The sequence below is a fragment of the Suricata suricatta genome, chromosome 2, assembly GCF_006229205.1.
Source record: "Suricata suricatta isolate VVHF042 chromosome 2, meerkat_22Aug2017_6uvM2_HiC, whole genome shotgun sequence".
NCBI lineage: Eukaryota > Metazoa > Chordata > Mammalia > Carnivora > Herpestidae > Suricata > Suricata suricatta.
In genome coordinates, this window is record NC_043701.1 from 171636387 (window position 1) to 171658219 (window position 21833).

The 21833-nt window shown below is 34.8% G+C and overlaps 1 protein-coding gene across 1 annotated transcript in view; it reads left to right on the plus strand.

Moving 5' to 3' along the window:
* ATRNL1 (attractin like 1) overlaps positions 1–21833 on the plus strand; it is a gene marked incomplete at its 5' end in the record, with an annotated part of 743525 nt that overhangs the window by 134314 nt on the left and 587378 nt on the right. Inside the window, 4 exons of the mRNA XM_029920431.1 lie at positions 12589–12673; positions 14208–14416; positions 15886–16004; positions 20300–20432. Of these exons, the coding sequence (XP_029776291.1) occupies positions 12589–12673; positions 14208–14416; positions 15886–16004; positions 20300–20432 (546 nt within the window). The remainder of the gene's footprint in view (positions 1–12588; positions 12674–14207; positions 14417–15885; positions 16005–20299; positions 20433–21833) is intronic.

Genomic DNA, 21833 nt, shown 5'->3' on the forward strand with positions numbered 1-21833 from the left:
TTATAGGTTTTATCTTCCACCCCTTGAAGCATATATGTCTTAACGAGGCCTCCATTACATCTAGCCATTGTTGCTCATCTGGCACAGTTAGAATGATGTCATTAAGGTAGTGGAACAATGTAATGTTCTGTAAGATGTCCAATAGGACCTCATGTATTCTGACTGTGTTATGACAGAAGGAAGGAGAGTTACTATGATCCTGAAGCAAAATTGTGAATGTGTGCTATTTTCTATTCCAAATAAAGGCGAACAGGTTTTGATCCTCTTTTTTGATAGTGTTAGCAAAGAACACATTTGCTAAAAATGGCCATGTTAATCTGCTCTAACAAAGAGATGCATTGTGCATAGTGCCTGCAATTTGGGCTACGACTTGCTAGAAGGCTCTCATCATCTTCCAGGCTTTGTTTAGTTTGCAGGGCCTAGACTGGTGATCTGAATGGAGATTTAATAGGGTCCATTATCCTTGCGTTCTTTAGATTCTTTATGATAATATTGATTCCTGCCACCCACACCCTCTGGAATGTAACATTAGTTTAAGATTTATTATATTATCCAGCGGGTAGTTGTTTCAGACATTTACACTTGATCTTTTCCACTGCGATAGCCAAAGACCCAATGTCAGTGTTGTGCCATTTGCCAGCAACATCCAGGACATGACCACTGCATAGATCTGCAGATGTAGTGATGCATTTTGAACAGGACCTTGGCCAGGATATCACTAAATATCTCACTGCCATATATCTCTTCTATAAAGAGAGGCCCTGGTGATATTTCATATCTATGGGTGTCAGTGCTAACTTAGACCTGTGTTCAATAGTACTTGAAATGTTTGTGTTGCCTTTCCCCCTATGTTAGAGTTACTCAAAGAAATGACCATGGGTACCTTTGATTAAGAGATAGGGGAATTGTTACCATGTACACTCGCTGTGGTATTACAGGGTCATTCCTCTTAGGTACCAGAATTTTAATTATATCCAATCTGGACTACAAAAATAGCTCAACTCCAAAAACTTAGCAATATGTGGCATTTTACTGCAGCATCTACCATCAGCCTCCTGATCATTCTTGATTTCTTCCGATGACATGTTAGGTAGTGGTGTCCTTGTTGGGTGCCTATTTTGCTTCTAAGGATGCTGTGTTCTATTAAACATCTTCATAATTTTCAGTAAGTTAGTCTTGACCAACACTCCAGCCTTGCTGCTCTACTGGGATTGGATTTTGATGGTTAAGTGTCACCAGTTGGGCTCTCTTGTCCTATTGTCTCCATCAGTGAGTTCATTTCTGTTGTGGTTTCTCCTCCCATCCGCTTTGGCCTGTGAAGGAGAGCCAGCACATTCTTACCGATTTCTAGTGTCCCTTTCTCCATTCCATTCTTCATGGCTTTGGCCTGGTAGGTTTTCTGGCACGACTTAATCTATCCACTCCAGACCACTTCAAAATGCCCACACGTCTGGACTTTTTATCCTTCGCTTTTACTCTTTTCTATGGCAATTCTAGCATTTTACCTTACTTGGCAAGGGCTGTATTTTTTCATGTTTCTAGGAATCTTCTTTTTCTTTTCTAGCTTTATTGATGTGTAATTGGCAAATAAAATTGTAAGATATACAATGGGCACATTGTAATGATTTGGTATATGTATATATTGTGAAAGGATTCCTCCTATGTAGTTTAATTAGTCCATCCATAAGCTCACAGATTTTTTTGTTTTCTTTATTATGTTTTTAACTTGACATACTTTCTAGGGTAAGCTCTATTCTTTTGGCAAATTTCAGTTACATAATACTGTGTTATCAACTATAGTAATCATGTTATACATCAAATCCTCATACTAGGTTCATTTTATAACTGAAAGTTTATGTCCTATCACCAACCTCTCCTTATTTCCCTTATTCCCCAGTCCCTGGCAAATGGTTTTTAATTCTGTTTTTATGAGTTTGACTTTTTTTTTAGATTCCACAAAAAAAAGACAAATACCATGTAGTATTTGTCTTTCTCTATTTGACTTATTTCATTTAGCACAATTCCAGGGCAGGAGTTCTTTCTTATTGCAGAATAGTATTCCATTTTGTATGGAACACACATTTTGTATGGAACACACACACATACATATACAGATATATACATATGCAATATGCATAAATATGTAGATCTGTCACATCTTCTTTATCCATTCATTCACTGATGAACCATTTTATTGTTCCCATACCTTGGCTACCATGAATAATGCCACAATGAACATGGGAGCACAAATACCTATTTGAAATCCTGTTTTCATTTTCTTTGGATAAATACTCAGAGATGGGTTGTTGCGTCATATGGTAGATTTATTTTTAATAACCATGACTACACACATTTACATCCTCACCAACAATGCACAGGGTCCCCTTTGCTTCATGTTCTTATCAACATGTGATATCTCCAGTCTTTTTGGTGACAGCCATTCTAACGTGTGGCGTGATAGCTTAATGTGGTTCTGATTTACTTTTCCCTGATAATCAGTGATATTTAGAACCTTTTCATGTACTTTTTGGCCATTTGGATGTCTTTTTTTTTTAATGTTTTATTTATTTTTTAGAGAGAGAGAGAGAAAGAGAGGGAGCGTGAGCAGGAGAGGGACAGAAAGAGAGGGAGACACAGAATCTGAAGACAGGGTCCAGTCTCTGAGCCAGTTATCAGCACAGAGCCCAATGAGGGGCTTGAACCCATGAACAACGAGATCATGACCTGAGCCAAAGGCGGACGCTTAACCAACTGAGCCATCCTGGTGCCCCTGGATATCTTCCTTAAAAAAAATCTCTCTTCAATTCCTCTGTCCATTTTTTAATCAGATTTTTTTTTGCTACTGAGTTCTGTTATTAATTCTTTGTATATTTTTATATATTAATCCCCTTGTCAGAATATGATAAAATATATGACAGATACAGGATAATTCTGTAGGTTGTCTTTTCAAGGGTTATGTTAATTGTGAGCTCACACCATCTCCTGGGGTCCTTGTTAAGTCATAAATCATGCATCTTGGGAGAGTGCTTTTAAATCTGTAAACTCTCCCTAACCCAGTATAAAGTTCTGGCCTCTTTGATCAATCTCTGTTTATTATTTAGTAGTATCTGTACTTCCCCAACTTCTGCCAATATTTGATGTCTAGGTCTTGCAGATACTTTGGGGCATAGTCCTGTTCTTTCCTTAACAGTTGCAGCATGTACCTAGTTGAATTACGCTAAGCCAAGGTTATTGGCTCAGTGACAAATAGGAAAGGTGTGAACAGATTCTGAGCTGAGCCACAAGTCTTGCTGGAGAGAAGCCTGCATTGTGTTCAAGCAAGGCTGAGTACCATCTATGAATGTAGGGTAAGAGTGGACCACATTTGCAGTCTTAGATGATTTAGAAAAATCTGGGAACTCAGTATTTGTGTAGATTCTCAGGAATGTCAATTCAGATGTCTTCATCTGATGTGCCAGGTTCTTATCCTTTTTCTAGCAGGGCCTTGATTTTGAAATAGCAAATTATCTTTAATTTGCAGACCTTCTATATTTGGCAGCCTCTGTAAATGGTATGTGGTACTAAGAAGGCCCTCTGGCTTTCCCAGCCTTTCGTGATCTCTTTCTAGAGCTCAACAGGGCCAAGGAGTAGACATGCAATTTTAGTGTGTTCGTAGTCACTGTTTTCAAACATCTAATACTTCACACGTGCTAGAGTATTCCCTTCCTTTGGCATACCTTCCTAATTTACCGCTGCTATGGTAAATTATGGTATGGTTATCTTGTGCCAGTGGCTTTTTGTGTTACACCTAACATCAATGATGGATTTTCAGTTGCTAGCCTGGTAGTTTGTGACTTAGTTCATAAACTCCATCTTATTTTCTGCCTTTCTTGTATCACTCCAGGTACCATCTATCATAGTTTTGATTCTCTGGGAAGTAGACTCTGAGATAGAGTTTAGTATTCATGATGGTCATTGAGAGAACCCTTAAGACCAATGCCTTTGGAAGAGGTAGAGGGAGAAAGCAGGATTTGACAATGAGTGAAGTTGAGTTTTGATGCTGGACAGATAACCTTAGTCAACCACACAAGGATCTCTGGAAGTAAAATTATTGGTCATAGTTGCTGTATGTTGGGAAGAAGTGACAGGACCTTTTAAAACCCCACGTTGATCATCAGTTGCACGTGGGTCATCCTTGCCTAGGTGTGGTCAGTGGCCCGAAGATGACTGGGGCAGTTGCTGAAGTAGTTGCGGCTGATGAATGTTCCCTGACGGCTCCCCCAGCAACACAGACAACAGCTCCTTCCTTGAGTGATGGTCTAGGTGGCTCATCTCCATGTCTACCGTAGATCTCAGCAGATTAAGACTCATGAAAGTTACCTTTTCGTTCATGATACATGGCTAATATTGGTTGGCAGGAGATTAGCTTATTGTCATCCCTTAGGGACCCAGAATGAAACTACATTGTCTTTCATTGGGAATTCAGTGATTCCATCCAAAAATGAGTGTCCTTTTAGCTTGCATTTTGTTAGCTAAGACAAGTCATAGTATCACATCCAACTTCTAGGAAGTGTGAGAATTTAATTTTACAACAGGCCTGAAGGAAGAGAACTGGAATATTTGTTAGATAACACCAATGTATATAACAAACTGTAATTCTTGTAAAACTTCTAGCATAATGGAAAGTGATGTCTTGCAGAGAGTAATAAATAAAACCTTCACTTCCTACCACCACATATGTTAAAAGGCAGCAGACTTCTACAAGTAGAATTGTGTTGAAGTATTACTGGTGTGAATTAATTATTCTCATGTATCACCAAAGTATTAATACTGTCCTGTATTGTTTCTCTTCTGCAGGGACTTGTGTACTTTAAAACTATTATTTTTTTACTTTCATGAAAGTACTGTTTGTATTTTGATGATGTAGTGAGGCTGTATAAATCAGAAGATCTGGTTATGAATACGACTTGGCAACTTAACGTGCTAAAGTTAACCAAACTGCTAAATACTTTCTTTTCTATGACATGGGACAAAAATATTTACTCTTCAGAGTTGTTTTCAGAATTAAATATTACATAGCATTGATAAGCAGCATATTATTTTTATCAGATAAGAGGTCAAGACCATTTATTGTATGAAATTTTACCCATTTAAGAAGACTATAACGGTTTTATGTACTCTCCAGTGAATTTTATATAAGGTCATCATAGTAATTAAAAATTTTTTAATGTTTATTTATTTTTGAGACAAAAAGAGACAGAGTGCAAGCAGGGGAGGGGCAGAGAGAGTGGGAGACAGTGAATCTGAAGCAGGCTCCAGGCTCTGAGCTGTCCACACAGAGCCTGATGTGGTGCTCAAACCCACAAACCACGAGATCATGACTTGAGCCGAAGTCAGATGCCTAACTGACTGAACCACCCAGGTGCCCCTATCATAGTAATTTTTCAAAACATTTAACTACTAGGAGCAACTATGTGCTTTTCTTTTTTTGGAGGGGGCTCCCATAGCACTTTTTATATATGTCTTTTAATATTTAACATGTCCTCTTGTTATTGTCTGAGGGCAGGAATTCAGTCTTATTGTTTTATATCCATAATGTTGTTGTGTTACTGGATCTTCATTACATCTAAGTCAACTCACTTAAAATAGTGATGGTCCTTTTTTCTCAGTCTTATCTAAATCTATTAATCCAAATTTCACATATTTTTTTCTATTCTTAGTTAGGAGCAGTTGATGAATTCTTAGTCTTTCTTTCTTTAGATAGAAACACCCAAGTTAATTAATCTTTTACTTTTGGTTCTGTTTTTCAAGGTACACTGTTAGGAAAAATATGGTTTAGATAACATTCAGAAGGTAACTCCCTGATCTTTAGTATGGTTACTAAATGGAGATACTCAGTTTTTACAAGTACAAGCAAGTATTACCTTACTAAGAAGAAACTCAGTGGATAAATATGAAAGCCACATACTTTTGAGTTTTGAGCCTTGCCTGTTTATGTGGTTTGATCAGTAGATATGTGGTCCAATCAGTTAAATCCCTTGATTTCATAGTCTTGGACACGTTCCCAGTATTTTCCATTTCTTTGGGAGATGAGTTGGAGTTGTTTATCTCTCATATGCAATTTTTTTGTTTTGTTTTTAAGTGTTTCTGAAAGTGAGGTACACTTGTGAGCCTGAAACAGAAAGTTTGATTAAAAATCTATACAGAGGCTCCTGGGTGACTCAATTGGTTGAGAGTTCGACTTCAGCTTAGGTCATGATTTCATGGTTGGGGAGTTCGAGTCCTGCATTGGGCTCTGTGCTGACAGCTCAGAGCCTGGAGCCTGCTTCAGATTCTGTGTCTCCCTCTCTCTCTGTCCCTCCCCAGCTCATGCTCTGTCTGTCTCTATCTCTCAAAAGTAAATAAACATTAAAAAAAATAAAATAAGAAACAAAAAATGTATACAATTAGCTGTTAAATCCCCAGGTCTTCTTCCTCAACTTGTGCAGATGTGTATCTGCCCCTCCTCTGCTCTGCTGGAAAATCAAGGTTTTCCTCTGTGGATGTTGACCCTGGTACCAGACCTTAGCTGACGCTGTCAGTACTATTTTGGAAACAGTAGGATTAAGTGAAAGTATATATGCTCATGAATGAAACCTCTAGTTTCTTTCTTCTACTTAGGTCCAGAATACTTTTAGCCAGGTTTATAGTTTCTGGGCAGGAGATTGGAGGATTTACCTTAAAGAGTCTGACCAGCCAAGAGAAAGCATGTACAAAAACTGACATTTGGAAGAATTCAACTGAAATGGTCCCATCTGAGCAAAGTCCTTTTGCTACTATGTAGTATATGTGAAAGGTGTTAAGAGAGTAAATCCTAAGAGTTCTAATAGCAAGGAAAGAAAACACCTTCATATACATATATAACATACATATATATATGTCAAGTCATTATGCTTGTGTACTATAAGCTTAGACAGTGTTGTATATCAGTTATATATCAGTAAACAAACAAAGAGCATTCGAACAGTCAACAATATGTCTTGGCCAAGCACAAAATTTCCAGACAGTTTTGTTTTGCTTCACTCTTAAAATTTGAAAGGGCAGCTAATTATCATTTAGACGTTTGAAAATATCAAATAGGAGAAAATAAGAAATCAAAGGAAATTGATATAATACTGTAAGGAGACTATAACTTCAATTTTTATGGACAGAAGATGTTACATTTATGAAGTAAAAATGTGACTTTTAAAGATAGGTCGTTCAGAAAACAAAAAATGGGCATTTTAAATTAAAATTAATATAACAAATTAATAGGTTTTAAGAAAAATGAAGAGTATGATCCAAAAGTATTATGAACAAAGGACAAATGTAAAATAGGATAAAAGGTAAAAAATTTAGATGATTATTCCAGAAAACTTGCTGCCTGATTAGTAGGGGTGGCAAAAATAAAAACCAGAAAATTTTAGATGAGATGGAAAGTATCAAATGAATAATTCAAGAAAAATAATCAGGCTTGAAGTACACAAATTTTCAGAATGAAAGATTTCACTAAACCCCAGAACAGACTGACCACAAAACCCATCATGAAAAGTAGATAGAATGAAGACTCTAAAAGCTATATACAGAGAAAAGAAATAGTCCTAATAAGTCATGGGACTCAATAGTATAGGGCCTTACAAAAGCAAATCCAGAAGCCAGAAGATAGGAGAATAATACCTTCAAAATCTGAAAATGCTTTCCAAGTTAGAGTTCCAAGCCCATTAACTAATCATATAAGTATTACAATGAATAAGGTCACTTTCAGAATTATAACATCTCAAAAAGATACTTCCAGCGCACACTTGCTCTGGAGGCCATAGAATTAGATCTCCTATTGATGTATTTGATTAAATAAACATAAAACTTGATAAAAATTAAAATCTAAGAAATAGAGTGAATAGAGAGGAGATGTGCAGAGAATCATTAGGATGGTGCAGCAGGCCTGTAGACAAGTCTGAATTGGAGAAGAAAGAAGGAGTTTAGTAGGGATGTCTTCAGAAAGCAAATGAAGCTGCTAGATAGGTTGGTATATTAGAAAATATTGCAAAAATGTACACGCATCTAGTAAAGAGTTGGGGAAGAATTAGCAGCAGGTATATAGAAACCTAAGCAAAACAAATTTGCAGGAAAATAAAAAATGTTGTTTTAAAATAAAATGTAATTATAATATGCTGCATGGCTCATCTGTGAATAATATATAATAAATACTGAATATTGGTCTAAAGAAAATTATATGAGGAGGATGGAGGGAGAGAGTATGTGTCTGAATAAGAGTTAAACCATCTTTTTAAGAAGAAAGTCAGATATTATCTGAAATTAAGAACTAAGCGTGCCATTTAGAATAAGATAAGAATTAAGAACTAAGTATGCCATTTAGAATAAGAAGATATTCCTTCTAGTTTTAAATTTAGGATTCAAAGTGCTTACCTCTGTGATTCAGGAGTAGGCAGTGGGAATATATGAGCGAGAGAGTTTTTGTGATAAACCTTGTGGGATTATAGTTTCATATTCATATCTTTGATTAAAAGCAAGCAAAATAAGAACATGCTATAGCAGTATAGAAGCTAAGTCAGTCACAAATTACTGGATCAGGTATAAATTTTAAAATAATGGTTCTGGGAAGATTGGTATATGGTTTAACACATAGAAAGATCTAGAATAGGGGCGCCTGGGTGGCTCAGTCGGTTAAGCCTCCGGCTTCAGCTCAGGTCATGATCTCACGTTCGTGGGTTCGAGCCCCGCGTTGGGCTCTGTGCTGACAGCTAGCTCAGAGCCTGGAGCCTGCTTCTGGTTCTGTGTCTCCTTCTCTCTCTGCCCCTCTCCCTCTCATGCCTGTCTCTCTCTGTATCAAAAATAAATAAAACATTAAAAAAAAAAGAAAGATCTAGGATATATAATATATGGGGAAAAGTAAACTAGATCCCTGAAATATATTAAAAAATGAATTCTGAATGGATTGAAGATCAAAGTGATCCCCTCTATCTCTGTCTCGAAAATGAATAAATATTTAAAAAAGTAAAAAAAAAAGCAGGTACAGGATCACGTTTGTACACCCAAGTTCATAGCAGCGTTATTCACAATAGCCAAAATTAGAAACAACCCAGATGTCCAAGGATCAAAGAATGGATAAATAAAATGTAGTATACACATATAGCAGAATATTATTTAGACCTAAGAAGAAGGAAGGGATTCTGACACATGACACACCATGGATGTACCTTGAAGATGTGGTAAGGGAAATAAGCCAAAGACAAAAGGACTGAGACCATATGATTCCATCACATGAGGTACTCAGAGTAGTCAAATTTACAGACAAAACAAGTAGAATGGTGATTGGTGGGGCCTGGGAGAGAGGGCAAGGGGGAAGTACTGTTTAACAGGTACGGAGTTTTAGTTTTGCAAAATAAGAAACTGCTGAGATGGATGTTATGATGTTTCCAAAACGGGAGTGTACTTAATGTCCCTGAACTGCACATTTAAAAATGATTAAAATGGTGAAGAACAGAAAAAGCAAAACTTAATGGGTTGAACAAAATAATAAGCAAGTTACAGAAGGATCCTATTGTATAATATACACTTATATTAATATAAAGTTTTACAACCTATAAAAATTACTCTGTATGTATCATAGATATAGAAACATTGATAAGCAAATACAGAATAGTAATTGCATCCAAAGAAGGAAGACATAAAGAAATTTGATTTGAGACAGGAGTACACTGGGAGCCTCAGGCCTATCTGTAATAATTTATTTCTTTGGATAAATCTATAGTAGACATAGTAAAGTACTTGGTTTGACAAATCTGGGTAGTGAGACATAGGTACTTTTAATGCTATTTTTCACTGTTCTGTGCACTGAAAAAATTTCATCTTTAACCAAAAGAAATTGGCTTACAGAGTTAGAAACAATCTTCAGAAAGCCAATTTTTTAGATAATGCTCTTTGTTCTCTTAGCTCTTTATTTTTCTAACTCCTTATTTTTTCTGAGCATTTTTCATGGTTCTCATCATGAAAATCTGCTTTCCTTCTGCCTGGCTTATGTTGGATGCTGGGCCAGGCCAAATTACTTATCTTTTATTATTTCTTTATTTTTTTAATGTGTTTTTATTTTTGAGAGCAAGAGAGAGTGTGAGGGAGAGTGAGTGAACGAGCAGGGGAGGACAGAGAGACACACACACAGAGAATCGGAAGTAGGCTCCAGGCCTGTCAGCAGAGTCCCGCGTGGGGCTTGGACTTAGAAACCATGAGATCATGACCTGAGCTGACGTGAGAGGCCTGACTGAGTCACCCAGGTGCCCCTGCTTACCCTTTAGACGCAGGTAAGTTCAGATTGTTGGGTCACTTTATTTTCTAAACTCCAGATGCCTCCCGAAGATCTTAAAGATTCTTGTTCTTCGAAGATTTTTGTTACAAACGAATACCTGGCAGTTTTCCTCTTCCATCAGACTCTTTTTTGTTTCATTTCTTTGAAGCATAATTTCTAATTCTGTTGTTGGATTATACAAATAACACAATTTGTAAATCTTTCACTCTGTGTGTGTGTGTGTGTGTGTGTGTGTGTGTGTGTAAGAGAGTGTGTGCGCACGCATGAGGTTGGGGGGTGTGCACGTGTGTGAGTGTTGGGGTTCGGTGGAATGATTGAAATCTATCTGCCCTAACTTAGTAGCTGTGTCTAATATTTACATCTTTTTCTTTCTCAAAATCTGTGTGTTTTACAGATCACCCTTTCTTTCTAAATGGGAGTAATCTTCAGAATTTGCTATACATACATTTTTAAATATCAAATATTTGGGGATGCCTGGGTGGCTCAGTCGGTTAAGGGTCTGACTTAGGCTCAGGTCATGATCTCACAGTTTGTGGGTTCGAGCCCCACGTCAGGCTCTGTGCAGACAGCAGGCTCAGAGCCTGGAGCCTGCTTCAGATTCTATGTCTCTCTCTCTGACCCTTCCCTGCTCATGCTGTCTCTCTCTATCTCAAAAATAAATAAAACATTAAAAAAATAAAATATTTGTGAGCATAATTTATAGAAAAACAGAGGTAATCAACTGGGCCTTAAGCAAATTGCTAAACTTTTCCTACATCTAATTTTTCATTTTCAATATATAATTCTTGCTCAATCAACTTCACTGGATTCTTACAAGGATAATTTTAAGTTGTGTAGATGAATGCATTTTGGAAGTTTTATAGTACTACACACCTGTAAGCACCCTTCTTAAATGAACATGTAAAATTAGCAGAGTATTAATCCTATGTATAGGCTTTTTTAATAGTAAATCGCAAAATGTGATATTGAGAGAATGGCTCTTGGGAACATTAATGTGAAAAGTATTCCATGAAAAGTGCTTCTGTGGATAAAATATTGGGCAAACACTTGGTTAGTTATAGTGAGACTTCTGTGTGTCTACTTTGTATTCTGAGAGTGTATCATAGGCATTCTGAGAGTATATCACAAAATTGTGAACTAAAGACAGATTATACAAACTAAGGAATATCCTCCTGTGGGGGGATTTATGGTCTTTGAAATAGACTTTGGGAAATATAATTCAAGATGTATTTTATTGCTCAGTCTTCTAGTTTCATTTTCTAAATTTTGATTTTGGTTTTGTAACTTCTTTGATCTTTTTAGTAGTCATAGTGAAATAAAACCAAGTTATTCTTTTATTTCTAGTGTTATAGACATAATTCCATAAATAGAAAAAGTTTATTACAACTTTAACTTTTACAACTAACTATATTTTAGATTATTTGCTTGTTCCGAAAGGGCTTCTTTACTACCTAAAAATAAAATTTGTTTTTAAAAACTTGTTACATATATGTGCTTTTATTAAATATCAGTGCCTGCCTTTAGATATGTCATGTCTAAGAAGATTAAAACACTGTCCGGAGAATATTACTGAAAACAGAGACACTTAATGTCTCAAATGCTATGTTAGTATCAGTGTCAATTTTGAGGCTTGGTTATATTGAAATGATGCACAGTTTTCTATAACCATTTTTTCCCATTTTTTTATATAGCTCATGAATTATTTTAGGTTTTATTTTTTTTCTATTTTTTTTACAACTGAAGTTATTTTATATAAAATGGACACTATTATTTTGAAATATCAAATCATTAAAATCATTTAAATATTTTATTTTGATGATTCTGTTTTTAGGCATTTCACTGAATACTATGTATTCCATTTAATTTTGTAATAAGATGCACGTACAATTTGATTTACTAATTTAACTTTCTAATAGGTTTGTTTAGTATTGACAATTCATGTAGGTTATTATGTGGAACCTCGGTTTATTTAATGAAGATGTGTCTTTGGACTTCTCCCCCAGTATACACTTAACCTAATTCTTTCCTTTCATTTTTGGTGTTCTCATATACTTTAATTTATTTGTGGGAATTTTATGTAGAAGTTATTTTTACTTAAGGAATGATGCCAGTTGAGTAATGGTACTCAATTCTAGGTCATGGCAAATTAATGAGAGGCTTCCCAATTTTAATTATTGTGTCTTTAATTTGACTAATGATTATTTTTTACTAATGATCTTAATTTACTGTTTTATTTCATTTTTTTTTGTTTTGCCATTTTTTTCTAGCTTGTGATGAATGGAAAATATTACCAAAACCAAATCTTCATAGAGATGTCAACAGATTTGGACACTCTGCGGTTGTCATTAATGGGTAAAAGACGTATATTTATCAGTCATACCCTCCATATTTTCTGTTGCTCTTTTAAAAAATTATTATTTGTACTTAATGGCATCAGGTATCGCTCCCCTACCATGGAATACATTTTGGTTTGTTAACCATATCCTTTATTCTTTTGTGTTCAAATATATTTAAGGGAAATGGGGGCAAAGAAAGAGTATTGAGATAAAATTTAAGATACTTAAAAAAAATTTAGCCTGTCTTCTTTCCTTTTAGAAGAGATCAGACAGTGATTCACTTCTTTAAAAAAGATCAAACTAAAATGATAGAAAGGCTAGCCCCATATTTCTATTAAGGAGACTAAGGAAAGAGAGAAGAAGTAGATTCTCATTTTAGTTCTGTCATTAAATGTGTGATTTTTGACAAGTCCCTTAACCTCTGGGCTTTACTGTCTTTGTATCCCTTGGAATTTGGGATGGGACGAGCATTAAGTTACCTTCTTCCTTTAAGTCAGTATTATTTTCTATTTTCAAAGCAAAGTTTGGTAATGTGGCAAGAAACTATGCCAGCTCACTCATTAGCTTAAAATTTGTAATTTATGGGGTGCCTAAGTGGCTCAGTCGGTTAAGCATCTGACTGCGGCTCAGATCATTATCTTGCGGTTTGTGAGTTCGAGCCCCATGTCGGGCTCTGTGCTGACAGCTCAGAGCCTGGAGCCTGCTTCAGATTCTGTGTCTCCTGCTCTCTCTGCCCCTCCTATGCTCGTGCTCTGTCTCTCTCTGTCTCTTAGTAATAAATAAAAACATTAAAAAAGTAAAAAAATTACAATTTATAATGACATTCTTAGAAGTTCATTTTATTACCATTTTATTCTAATTTTGGAAAACCTCTTCAATATGATACTAAAAGCAGGTAGAAGTTAACCACAGTGAAACTCTGTAATTGGTATCAGTTAGCATTCAAAATAGTAACATGAAATTCAGAGTTTACACATAAAATCCCAGCCTTCTCTTTTGAAATACTGTGAGTTTTCACATAAAGTCCTAGCCTTCTTTGTTGAAATATTGTGTTTGGTTGACTCTTATTTTCCTCTTCTTAAATAATAAAAGATATTATTGAAGCATCTTCTGATCTTTTTGCATTTATTATGTTAATAATATTGTTAGAAATAAAAGTTATGCTCCTTGGAAGGCATGTCAAATTTCTTTGGCCCTGGTAGTTGAATTAATTTAATAATTATGTGAATTTTTTTTCCAAATTAAAATTTTGAATATATTTTTGATTATTCTACTATTGACTTTTCTATTTTATAAGATAGTAAAACTGTAAGAAAGACTTTGTACCTAATATCTAAATTCATTGTCAGTATTCAAAAATTATAATTACAGATAGCAGTTCTAAAATGTATCTTATCCATGTACAGCTACTTTCTATTTCTATTTCTGTTTCTAAAAAAATTGCTTACTTCCTTGACAAAATGAAAAATGCATATTTAAATTTATTTTTGAAACTCATTCATTAGAGTTTTCTTATAATTGTTTAAGATTCTATCTTTTTTTTTTTATAGGTCCATGTATATATTTGGAGGATTTTCTAGTGTACTCCTTAATGACATTCTTGTTTACAAGCCTCCAAATTGCAAGGCTTTCAGAGATGAAGAACTTTGTAAGAATGCTGGTCCAGGAATAAAATGTATTTGGAATAAAAATCACTGTGAATCTTGGGAATCTGGGAATACTAATAATATCCTTAGAGCAAAGTGCCCTCCTAAAACAGGTGAATTTTTTTCCTCTCCTCTCTGTGGCATAAAGCTTCTTTACCTGGCTAGAAGTTGTAATGCGTTTTGTTTATAAGAATTGCTTATAGCTTAAAACAGGGAGGGGGACAGAACATAAGAGACTCTTACATACAGAGAACAAACAGAGGGTTGCTGGAGGGGTTATGGGAGGGACAATGGGTTAAGGGGGTAAGGGGCATTAAGGAATCTACTCCTGAAATCATTGTTGCCCTATATGCTAACTAAGTTGGATGTAAATTAAAAAAATGAATTATAAAAAACAGAAAACACAAAAAAATAAAGATAATTTATATTTCTTAAAAAAAAAAAGATTTACTTGTAGCTTTTAGAAGTTAAAAAATCATAATCCTCTAATTAGGAATTTTCATGCTTGAACTTAGAAGTGCCTAATAGTTTAATATTTCATTAGCCATTTTTAGTTTTCTCTTTCTAATTCTATATGTATTATTACATGTATAACATTTTATAACATGGTCATATATATGTATGCATTATTATATAAGTAAAAAGTTCTTTAAAGTATACTCTTTCTAAGAAATATTGTATTATTGGGGTGGCTGGGTGGCTCAGGCAGTTAAGTGTCTGACTTCAAGTCAGGAAATGATCTCATAGTTCCTGGGTTTAAGCCCTGTGTTGGGTTCTGTGCTGACAGCTCAGAGCCTGGAGCCTGCTTCAGATTCTGTGTCTGTTTTTCTCACTCTGCTTCTCCCACTTGTGCTCTCTTTCTATTAAAAAATGAATAAACATTTTAAAAATTAAAAAAAATATTGTGTTTCTAAGAAATAAAGTGAAATAATTTTTTCTACAATTGGTAGTTTCTTTTCTTCTTTAGTATTGCCAAGCCAACCACAGAGTTAAAAGATTTTTCTAGAATTTTGATGACTAATGTTTTAGTTTAATACTTCATATAAAATGTTGAATAAATAAACATGAAAAATTAGTAATAAATATTTATTTATGAATGAATGATTTAGATAAAAATTATCCAATTCTCTTTAAATGAGTGTAGCTTTATGCATTTTTTCATGCTACAATTAGCAATGTATTTTCAAGTTTTGTTAGTCTTAGATGTCTCTAAATATCTTTAGGAAGAATTATAAACACTGAGTATTTGTTATAATGTTTCTTTTAAATGTAGAACAATAGTTTTTTCTAGTAAAATACCAGTAAGTCTTTTTCCTCCTCCATAATGGATAGATAAATTTTAAATGGATGTAAGACCCTGGTAGATTAAATAATTAAAATGAAGGTGGGAGGTATCTCAAAACTTGTAAATGCAATTAAGCTACAAAGTTACCGTTATATTGAAGAAGTTGTTTTGATATTAATTGGTCATATTTATGTTGTAAAAAGTCTCAGGGATTCTTAAGCAGATATTAAAAATGTGTGAATTGAGAAGTGTGACATCTTTCTCATCCTGATGTGCTCACTCCCGTGTGTACCGCAGCGGCTCCTGACGACAGGTGTTACAGATACGCGGACTGTGCCAGCTGCACTGCCAACACCAACGGGTGCCAGTGGTGCGACGACAAGAAATGTATTTCAGCCAACAGTAACTGCAGTGTGGTTAGTATTTATGGGCAAATGATGGTGTCGTTAGCATTGCTGCTTTCTAATCGCTAGCTTACCGTTTATTAACATTGTGCAGAAAGCGTTTTACACATCAGCCCACATAGTATGTAGGGAATCGCTGCCATGTTGTAAATTCACTCTAGTTTCTTGCTCAGATTTGTCAGACTAGATTCCATTTTGAATCCAGTAACTTTTATTTCCTCTTATGTGTTTTAGAAAGGGACTCTAGGGGCTCCTGGGTGGCTCAGGAAGCATCCAGCTTCGGCTCAGGTCATGATCGCACTATGGTTCGTGGGTTTGAGCCCCGTGGTGGTTTCTCTGCTGTCAGCTCAGAGCCGCCTCAGATTCTTTGTCTCCATCTCTCTCTGCCCCGCCCCCCCATAAAATAAAGATTAAAAAAATGTAAAAAACACTGTAATTATGAATGTAGTCATCTGTGTTGATAGACATAGGATTATGTCAGTAAGTATAGCAGTTATTTCCATGGGATTCTTGTCAGACATGCACGTGCAAAGTAGTGGTGTGGTCTGATGTTTTGTTTACATGCTTTGCGTGTAAGTTTAACCTGAGGTTGACAGGGCTAGTTTCCTTTTATCTGTCTTTAGGTCAGTGGTTTTCAACCAGAGGCAGTTTTGTGCCATAAGGGATATTTGGCGACGGGTGTAGACATTTTGGGTCGTCACACCTGTAGGGCTCCCAGTAGTATCCAGTAGAAGCAAGGAATGCTGCTAACGTCCGGTAATGCACGAGCTCCCCCCCAGAAAACCATTATCTGGCTCAAGTGTCAACAGTGATGAATTTGAGACAACTACTTTGGTAGTAACTGAAAAAAATTATAAAATTAATGTTTACAGTAGATGAAAATGGATTAAGGGCAGCAAAAAATAACCTTTTAAGTGGGTAGTATCAAAATGTTCCATGTTTTTAAGAAGATGTGAACAAATTGAAAGAAAAGTGTTAAAAAGTATTAACAAGTATAGGATTGAAGGATTACGAACTGTAGTGGAGGCGCCTGGGGGGCTCAGGCGGTTGAGCCTCTGACTTCAGCTCAGGTCATGATCTCACAGTTCGTGGGGTAGAGCCGTGCGTCAGGCTCTGTGCTGACCGCTTGCTCAGAGCTTGGAGCCTGCTTCCGATTCTTCTCTCTCTGCCCCTCCCGGCTCACGCTCTGTCTCTCTCTCTCTAAAATAAATAAGTGTAAAAATAAATAAATTAAAAAAAGACTGTAGTAGGACAAAAGATTCTCCTATTGGGCTACAGCTTAAATAACTAAATTTTGAGTTTACGAATTTGCAGCTAAATATAACATACATTATTTCTTTTTCTGAATTTTAATAATCACCAAAAGTATTTGCCTGTTTTTTAAGATAGCATGTGGATGTAAAAGGTAAAGAAAAGGGAGTTTGAAACTAAGTGAGAAGTTTTTATTGTATCATCTAAAAATTTTCTTTAGTAAACAATCATATTTCAAAATATTTGTTTTATGATTCTATTCTGAAAAAAAACATTCAAAACCTAGAATGGAGGAAGCTTTTCAGTTAGTGACTTACCCAATTGGAAACTTTTTTTTTTAAACACATATTGTGTAGGTATATACTTTCCAGGGATATAAATTGCTTTGATAACAGATATACTTTGATTTTATTTGGGTTTTAATGTTAGTATGGTATGACTCTGCTTTGAGAATTTGAATTGCTTTTGCATATTTGTATTAGTATTCATCTAATGGGGGTTATTTTAGTGAGTAATGTGGATATAAGAGTTAAATAAATAAGGCATGGGAATAAGGGAATAAAATGGGGAATGTTATTAAATAAAAATTGCAAGCATATTGTGTTTCAGACTTTGTTGGATAGCCCTGAGTTTAGACATTGAGTTTAGACATTTACACTAAATGAAAATACATGATCTCAAAAATCGTGTTATGCAAATTGCTATCAAGTATTCATTTCATAAAGTGACCTTTTAGTTTATGTTTTATTTTTTACAATGCTGTGTTAATAAGGAAAGCACTGGGTGAGATAGTATAAGTGAGCAGATGGTACTCACTTGTAATTTAGACTTTGATGTAATGTCTTTAGATAATTTTATAAGGATGTCTAGTGATTAAGCTAAACCAAATGTTAATGGTTACAGAAAGGTCTGTGAGATTTTAGTGTAAATGATGTTCATTGATACCCTATTTCATTATTTAGTCATATTTACTTCATCCTGTATATTTTGTGTGCTAACAGCTCAAATATCCTGCTTACGTATCTGGTTCATTAGGCCAGTAAATACCAGCCGTGTTTCAGAATAACAGTCAGCTTTCTTTCATCATTGATTAAATTGGTCCTGTGTATGACTGAAATATAATTTCATCTATTGTATTGGCTTAGTGTCAATAAATGACTATACTGCTTGTAATGAAGAGCAGTCCAGTTACTTGGAAGGTCACTCTGATGATACTGTTGTTTATCTGAAGACTGGCATGAAACTGTTATTCTTCCTTTTATTCAGTTTTTCTGTCATTTTTATAGGTTATTCTATTTACCAGATGATTCAAGAAAATTTTTCCTTTTCAATTAGCTGAAAAATGTTTGGGACTATATTTTAATTATCATATGGAATAATGCTAAAATTTATATTCCATATGAAAACAAAGCTATGAATTAGAAAAAGGAACAATAAAAAGTATATATGTTCTGAATGACAATTCATGGTGGTTGAATAACTTGAGATTTAAAACAGTATGGGCACTCAGTTGGTTGAGTGTCATTGGACTTCACTTCAGGTCATGATCTCCTGGTTTGTGAGTTAGAGCCTCACATTGGCTTTGCTGCTCTGGGCGTCAGAACCCGCTTCAGATCCTCTGTCTCCCTCTCTCTCTGCACCCCCGTGCTCACACTGTCTCAAAAATAAATAAAAACTAAAAAATAATAAAAATTACGCATTCTCTGATTTTTTAGGATGAATAAAGGTGAACATTAATTGCTATTTAGTTACTTTTTATCTGTTACCTTATAGTATATGTAATTTGCTCTACAGAAATTAACACGTTTGAAATGGAGGTGACTTTAGTGTGCTTTGTATGGGAAAGTATCATAGTTTATTAATAAAAATCTGGTGGGTGACATTTAAATTGTCTAAGATGTGATAAAAGTTGGTTCAACCATTTCTAAGTTAATGTATTTATGAGAGAGAGAGAGAGCGTGAGAGAGCGAGCAAGCATGAGCTGGGGAGAGGCAGAGGGAGAGAGAGAGAGAATCTCAGGCAGGCTATGCACCGTCAGCAATGACCCCAGTACAGGGCTGGACCTCAGGAACCTATGAGCTCATGACCTGAGCCGAAATGAAGAGTCTGACGCTTAACAGACTAATGCATCCAGGCACCCCACTCTAATCATCTTTATGTGTGGGATATTTATAAGTAAATTTTAACTGTTGACTTTATTGACTGAAAAGAAATATTTAGCTCTCTACAGTGAAAACTTGAATTGACTGTTTATATAAGTATGAAGATTTAAGGGGGGCACCGGATGCAGCATTAAGTCCTTTGTGGTTTTTTTCTCAAGAGTCATAGAAAGAATTGAGCCAAAATTTTATCATATTAATACTGTCATCTGAACCTTGGTGTATGTAAGGAACTACCAGCAGAGTTTCTATGTTGCCCATTTTTTTCTTTTTTGACCTTTAATCTTTAATCTCTTAATACTGGAATTTAGTTGACATATGATTACATTGCAGAGTAGGATTGGTCAAGTGTAACTCAGCTTCTTTACAGTCACCATAAAGAAAACATGACAGATACGTACAGGAGAAATGTCAGTTGACCAAAATGAATATTTATTGTCTGTAGTGTCTGTGAAAGTAAAATTAGTTTGAGTTATTGAGAAAATAATTTATGTTTATTATTTATTCAATTTTTACTACTTATCATTTCTACTTTATTGCATGATAGCTTTATTATGACTAGATTTTTTTCCATGTGATCATTAAGAGAAATGACTCCGCATTGGCCTTATTTATTGAATTGGGAGCTTGTTATCAGATTTAATAGAGTAGGTTTTTATTAGATGATTTCTGTTTCAGTTTGTGGAAATTGTAAATTTTTTCCAATAAGCTTGTATCCTAGTTCCTGCAGTTCTAGTTTAAAGAAATGAGTAAGAGAGATTCTGATCAGTAGAATTGGATTTGGGGCTAGACGTCTGAACTTTAAAATTCACTTGATGATTTATCTATACATTGACATTTAAGAATCATTGTCATACAAAGGTAAAAAATAACATGCTTTATCTTTTAACTTTCTAGTCTGTGAAAAACTATACCAAATGTCATGTGAGAAATGAGCAGATTTGTAACAAACTTACCAGTTGTAAAAGCTGTTCGCTAAACTTGAATTGCCAGTGGGATCAGCGACAGCAAGAATGCCAGGCTTTACCAGGTAAAGATTTCAACTTGGTAAATGAATTTTATAGTCCACAGATGAATACCACTATAGTAAAGAGCATTTGGTAAGACATTCCAGTTTCAAATAAATGATGATATTGGAGTAATAATATCATTGTTTCTATAAGAAAACTGTATGTTTGCTTCCAGTTCTTTTAATGTTCACGATTTCTTATATTTATTATAATAATACTATTGACTTGATCCGAATCCTTTCAATTTAAAAATATTCTGTCTTAAAAATATAGAAAATAATAAGCATTCAGACTACTATCCACATTTAATAAATGTTAACATTTTGACCTATTTGATTTCTTTCTTAGGTGCCCTTTATCTTTAAAATTCTGGGAACTATTTTTACTGACTACTTTTTTATTCTAAATTATAACATTAAAAATAAGTTTTATATCATTTAATGAGAATCTAAGTTAGGTAAACCAAAGCAATGCCCATTAAAGAAAAGCAATTTTAATTTATTTTTTTACACATAACATTTTTCTTAGTAGACCCTAAGTACTCTTCCTTTTAAATATAAAAGATAAAGTTAGAAAATCAAAACTTAATCTAGATATTTAACCCCTTGTTATGCAGGTGAGACATACATTGTTTAGCAACTTGTTCAAAGTTGCATGCTTGGTAAATGGCAGACGTAACTATTAATTGGGTATTTTATTTTGGTTCAGTGTTTTGCTTTTCTCTATTCCATGGTTTTTGATATGTTTTTTTTCAAAGAAAAAATTCTGAACCTATGTAATTCTAAAAAGTCCTTGAAAATTCCATTGTAGGTTATATCATGCTTGGAAGTTCATGTAATAAAATAGAAATTAGATTGCCTTCAAAAGTACGATTAAGATTTTAGAAAGTTTATGTAAATTTTAGGTTTTGTTCATATGCTGACATTTAAAGTTTTTAAACAGTGATAATGCCTGTGTGACTCCAGGCTCTGAGCTGTCAGCACAGAGCCCAATGCAGGGCTCATACTGACAAACCACAAGATCACATGACCCATGCTAAAGTCAGAAGCTTAACCAACTGAGCCACCCAGGTACCCCATAATTTTTGCTTTTTAATGTTTATCTTTACACAGGTATTCAGGTCTTTCCAACAGTAAAACATACTATTCATTAATAGTGGTTTATCCTTAGAATACAAAGGATAGTTAAAACAGCTCCTATTTTCTAAACACATTTACATACACATTATAAAGTCACATTCTAGTGTGCAGTAGCTACAAATGCAGTGCTTCATCAAAACACTGATATAAAGTTTGATTACATTTTAGTTTCCATACCATATTAAATATATCAGTACCGTCTGCCTTTCAGATTTAGGTGCATTAGTACAAATCAAAGAATATTAATGCAATGCCAGGTTTTGAGAAGCAATAGTGAGATGA